Raw genomic sequence first — 6,345 nt, 5'->3', positions numbered from 1 at the left:
GAGAATACTGGATTAATACTCACATCTAAGTGACATTCAGTAACATATTAAAAAATTTTATACAAATTCCCTTAAGCTTATTTCCATCCTAAGTATAGTATGCAACCCACGATTGTGTGAATTCTAAAATAATACTTAAAATAAAACTGTCATGCATTGATAGTGTGTGAGAAATAATGAATCTTATATATTAACATTCAAAATGATTCAAATTATTAACTCCTTTTCCTTAAATCAGGAACAAAATAATCATATCAAATAATTTATTAAGGCCTTTTTCATTACATTTGTATTGAAAAAAACATAATTGGTTCACTTTTCAATTAATTATGTATGTTAAGTACTCGCAGAATTTTATTTGTCATGGCAAACTGCAAAGGAAAACTGCATAATCGCACAGAATATATTAAACAGTTTTAGCCCCTTTCACGGAGCAAAAACATTAATTCACATCAGAGATTTTCCTCTTATTGATTTGGTATAGCTATATATACTGTGTTAATGAATAATCGGCTAACATTAGCTAAGGAAAGGAACTGGTGAAGATAGTTCCTTAGCATGGAAAATATGAAATGTCGTACCATTTCGAAAGTTATCAATGTAAAAGAGACATCAAATATGACGTATTGTTGACAAATAAAAAAATTAAAGGCGGTTTAACGTCTACAATCTGCAACCAGTCTTTCGAAATATATGAGTAATAATTCTTTTCTTTACACAAACCTCGGTGATTATTGACTTTCATGATAAAGAAATAAAACTACAATATCTTGAATTAGATTCTTTCCACATTCTATTTTGTTCTCATTTAAATCGTTAAACAATATGTCAATATATATTCTGACTCTAACGGTCAGGTCAAAGAGCTCAAAATCCATCCGAGAAATATCTATTAAATTATTATAAATTTAACATACACGGGTTTTTTGCTGTACTTAGTGTGTATATATCATGTGTATATATCGTGTGTATATATCTGTAATCTTATAACAAAAATAATAACGTTTTACTCTTTTGTGCATTAGGTTGGTTTTACAGGTTGATATATTTATTTTATTGATCAAAGTAGCAAATGTATGTTGTCTAAAACCATATTTTTGTTTAAAATTTTATAAATGCAATTTCGTGTTCACTTAAATACAACAAAATTCATAAAATATTTTCAAATAAAAAAATATAAGGGAAGAAGAATTTCTATTAAGCGTAGTCGTGTGAAGATTACTTTGATATTTTACTTAGAATTTTATGTAATATTTTTACATTGCTTAAATGTAGATTAAATAATTAAATTCTTAATGTTACACTTTATAATTAATTAAGATTATGTTTGCATATAACAGAATACATTTTTTACAAATATCTTGTTTTCAGTTGCTTAAGTTCAATTCTACAAAGATACATATTTTTTAATATAACTTCTACTTCATAAGAACTAATAATTCATGAGCTTGTTGAGGTTAGAAAGTTTATACTCCTATGCGCTTAATTTGAAGCCTTTACGATTGTGACTGCATTTTTGTTACTTTTTCCATTTAAATGAATAAAATGTCATCTACAATTTCTTTGTAGATATTCAATTATACAATTTGGAATTTGTTAATTTTGTAGTGGTTCGTTCGATTTAAATAAAATGAATTTTAAAAATTGCGCTTATACATTGAATTTATTTACGCGAAAACCTGCACTGCATTTTATAAATAAATCTATTTATTTATATGAGGTAAATTGAATTCAAGTTCTTTTCACGATTATTGGTTATCTTTGGTTTGTTTAGTTCAGTTCTGTTATGTTCTGTTCTGTTCTATAAATTGTTTTGTAGTTATTTCATTGCAAGCTTCATTAAATCGGTAAGGAAAAATGCATCACTGTGGAAAAATGTCACAATGAAGTTTTCTGAAAATTTAATAAAAATTTACAAAATTTAAGTTGCGTCAAATATTTTAAAATTCATCTTATATCATAAATCAGAAAACAAAAGTTATGCCATTAAATTCACGCATTTCATTGCAGTTTTTATAACTTTTTTAATTGTGTTAAAGCGTATCTAAATACTTTCCCCTTTTAGGATTGCATTGACTTTCTTCTGTGTTCATCTTTTATGTTGTATTGAGTTTTAATTTGCACTATCGTTTCCAATAAAATTTTTGGTACACGTATCTTTAGTGGTTTTATATTGGATGCGACACGCATCATCTAATATCAGTATACACCAACTTCATTGGAAACAATGTTTGATTTTTATTATAACTAAACTTAAAATTAATATATGATTACTTTTTACAAATACCACTTTTGAAGGTATTCCATTCGTTTTCGTAAGCGAGGATAACAAGTTCCTTATTGAAACGCAGTTCAAGACACAGAAATTCCAAGAAAACTATAATAAAAAATGTTTTGTAAGAAAACTACACACTCTTTGATATGCACATTAATGTGATCCTTTTGATTTGGAACTGCAGTAAAATTATATTCATAGTTTCTCCTTAGTGGAGTTCCTGATCTGTAACTGTTACTTTTTTGCTTTTAAATTATATAAATTTTTTACATATACATCGCTTATATATTTCTTTGCTTCAGTATATTTTAAAATATTTTCTATATACAAAGGTAATTAACTTTTATAGTTTTATGCAGTAAAAAAATGTTTCATTTTCAGTCTATTCTTTTTTAACAATTAAGGAAAATATTTTTTGTATTTCAGCAAAAACATGTTTAGTTACATTTTAGCTTTAGCTTATTTTATGTTACATTTTTGTTTTTTTTTTAAATATTGTTTTGTTACTTCAATTTATCTGATTAAAATGTTACTTTTTCAATAATATTTTGCTATTTTCTTTATAAGTGGTTTACTAATGTATTTAGTATTTTTTTAAATATAAAATTCATAACAAATGGTTGAAAAATACAATTTTATATTAAATAATTATAATATTAAATAGTGAATACATTTTTTAAAACTTTTTTAAGCACCAAAATTAAAGTTTTTTCTTTTCAGATTTTCCATCTTTCGTCCCTTAGTTATTGATTTATTATTCCCATCTGATAAATTCATTTCTTTCTAATTATTTATATTTTTCATATTTGTTTAATAGAATTCATTTAAATATTATTAAAAAATTTCGAATATATAACAAGTTTTGTTTGATTAGCAAGGATTGCTTAGAATTTTATATCCTGCATATCCTTCTGAGCGTTAGCCTGCATTTTACACGTTTGTGTTAAATCAGGTAGCCTTGAATTTCCATTTGTAGTAGCATTAATATTATGACTATGTTGTTGAGCTTCTACCGTCACCATATAAGGCTGCAGTTTTCGACTATGCTCTTCAAATATTGCTTCCATTTTAACCATGCAATCAAGTAAACATTCCTAAAATTAAACAATCAAACATTAAAGCATTAAACATTAAACATAATTAAATAGAATTTAAATTCAATTATTAGCAGTTAAAAAATCATTTTTAATATAATATAATAGCAAAAATTATCTGTAGAACTTGTTAAAACCGAATCCAAATTTTATTACATATTATAATAATATTATATATTGGTATCATTTCATAATCTTGCAATGGAATATAATTTGTGGAATACAATAAGACAATTAAATTTTAAATTATATTCGAATATACGTTTTTTTACAACTATATTTAATCCACCCACAATTATTTTAACATTTTAAATATATTGTATACACATATATTCTTTCAATAAGTTATTTTAATTAACAACGATTTTTGTTATATAACTGAAAGTAATCATTTAAATGAATCATGAATCTATTATTTAATAATATCTATTTATAATTCAAGTATTTGCCATCGAATCTAAAAATACGAAAAAATTTATACAATAGATTTTACATAAATATAATTTTATTTTATTGACTTCAGAGTAAGCTTCATCGAATGCAATAAAACAGTGCACCTGCTTAACTGAATCCTCCATTCATTTTTGTAGACTGATTTCAGTTAGGTGCAGTCTTTAACTCCTTTTTTAAATTTACGTTTATGACCACAATCGACTCGGAACGCATTTCTTGCAGCCTCGAAAGAACATTTGTTGATTTTCTAGCCACAAATTCTTGTTAAACGCAGTATATTTTACACAAATTTTACAAATTATAAATTCCGGCTACTTTTTACACAAAATGTTGATAAAAAAACATCTGTTTCTAAAAGACAATATCTTTTGCATGTTATAAAATTAAGCAGTTCTTACCTGTGCGATACTTGTTAAATCTGTTAGAAGATTTAACAAATGACGTAAATTGTGACCAGAGCGCCCATGCCAATTCAAGCCGCTTAGAGCAGCAGCAATACTTGACGCGGCTATGGTACTGGCAGAATACTTTGAAAAGTAATGCTCTAAAATAAAGAAGTGAAAGAAATCAATTAGTTTTGAAATGAGATTCATTTTAGTGTGTTAAAATGTTAAAATTTAAATAGAAAATATTTTTAAAAACAACTTCATGCTTCATATATATAACTACAACCGATATAATCTGCAAATTTTTATATCAATAAAACCCATCATATATTGCAAATAACTAGAAAATCAAACTAGAAAATCTGAAAAACGATATGATGATGAAAAAGGGCAACGCCCGCATATATATTTTTGAAATATTTAATTACCAATTATAAAATATGATATACTATGAAAGGTTTATTAACTTTGAATTTAGTTCTGCTCTTTATACACACATATTTTAAGAGCAGACTTATTGATGCAATTACGATGCATAGGTTAAAGATTAATAGTATAAAGCGGCCAAAACTGTGAAAACAGAAACATTAAAATTAAATACAATGTTGCCTTCGTAGAATTATAAAGGGACAGGATGCAATACGATTTAGGCGGGGTCGGCTGCATCAGTAGATTTCGTCGTATGTGCGAAAATTTTATTGAAATTACATTTGTGCCGTAAGTCACGCTTGCCTGAAATAGGAGTGTGAAACTGTAGCAGCTACTCGAAGGGCATGGCACCCTGACCGTCTCAATATGATATGTTATAGTTTGAGTAACCACCAGCTTATTTTGCAGCACTATTCTAACAGTACAACCAGTACTAACATACAAACCAAAATTCATTGAAAATATACTTATTATTTATCAATAAATATGTGTGAGTGCAATAAACGAACTCCCACTGAAAAAGCGATTCAAATTGATTTTATTTGTACAATTTTACAAAGAAATCTCTTAAGCGAAAACTGAAAAAATTTATTAAATTTTAATGACTAATCCAATGAGGTAAATTTTTTTTTGTAAACACGAATTCCAATCGTATGCATTATTTTTATGTTTAAGTTCATCTACAATTCATATATAAACATGTATATAATATTTAATTAATTTTAAACAGAGATAGGTTTAATTGGATTGCTTTATAATAAATAAACTCTCAATAATTTTGTCATATTAAAACCAATGAGAATTTAAAAAAAAAATCTCCTCATTCCTTTGCCTTTCCTAAAAAGGAACGTTACTTAGTTTTTTTTTTTTTTGTTTTGCTTTTTACTTTAAAGTACATAATTAATTTCTAGTTTGTAGTTAATAACAGCAAAATCATTTTAAATTGTGAACGACGACAAAAAAATTTTCAGCGATCCACCTAAACGAAGAACTACTTTTGTTCACATTGTCAACAATATTTTCTTTGATTTTATTCGCCGATGTGTGCTGATTTTAGCCAAGTTAATGAAATCACATTCAAAGTCGTGGTACTGCAGGTAGAGTAAGGAGAAAAGCATTAAATATAAGCCAATTATCAAAAATTCTTTTAAGTCTGGTCGTATCTTATATCTTTTTAATACTTTGTGCAACGCTACCTCATCAAAAGACTACATAACCGTCGCAGGAATATAAAAATAAAAATACAAAAATAAAGATACCCCAATCAGTAACACTTTCTGAGTTTAAGGATAGGTGGTCGCAATACTTACTTTACATTTTTACGAGAAACTTTGTAGTTGAAAGAAGAATTTTGTACAAAAAATAAGTGTTCAGCAAATGCGAAACTCTGTAGAGATTTCCTTTATAAACTGGATTTTACACACCCTTCCTTAAAAGGTTTCGTCGTCTCGAACATATTTTTTTTTAGTTTTTAGTCAAAATTATTAAATGACTACTTTATGCAAATTACACACTGGAGAAGTAACGCCGAAGGTGGCGAGAGGAGCTACATATGGGTATACTCTTTGTTATTGTTAATTTTGATAAAGACAATATAGCTTATCCTTATTCAAATTTATTTCTCAAAGATAACATTGATTAAGAAATTAAAATTGTTAATTTATAAACACAGCACTAACATAAAAAACAAAAAAAAAAACGTTTTTTT

At 26.5% G+C, this 6,345-nt stretch overlaps 1 protein-coding gene across 1 annotated transcript in view; it reads right to left on the bottom strand.

Moving 5' to 3' along the window:
• Nucleotides 1–2,969: 2,969 nt before the first annotated feature.
• LOC119666207 overlaps nt 2,970–6,345 on the bottom strand; it is a 5,316-nt gene continuing 1,940 nt past the window's right edge. The window contains exons 2-3 of the mRNA XM_038075489.1: nt 4,221–4,366; nt 2,970–3,369 (exon numbers count right to left, since the gene is read on the bottom strand). Of these exons, the coding sequence (XP_037931417.1) occupies nt 3,160–3,369; nt 4,221–4,366 (356 nt within the window). The 3' untranslated portion in view covers nt 2,970–3,159. The remainder of the gene's footprint in view (nt 3,370–4,220; nt 4,367–6,345) is intronic.

Source organism: Teleopsis dalmanni, chromosome 1 (assembly GCF_002237135.1).
Source record: "Teleopsis dalmanni isolate 2A chromosome 1, ASM223713v2, whole genome shotgun sequence".
NCBI classification, from domain to species: Eukaryota; Metazoa; Arthropoda; class Insecta; order Diptera; family Diopsidae; genus Teleopsis; species Teleopsis dalmanni.
The sequence above is the reverse complement of the archived record's forward strand: the minus strand, read 5'-3'. Positions and strand labels throughout refer to the sequence as shown.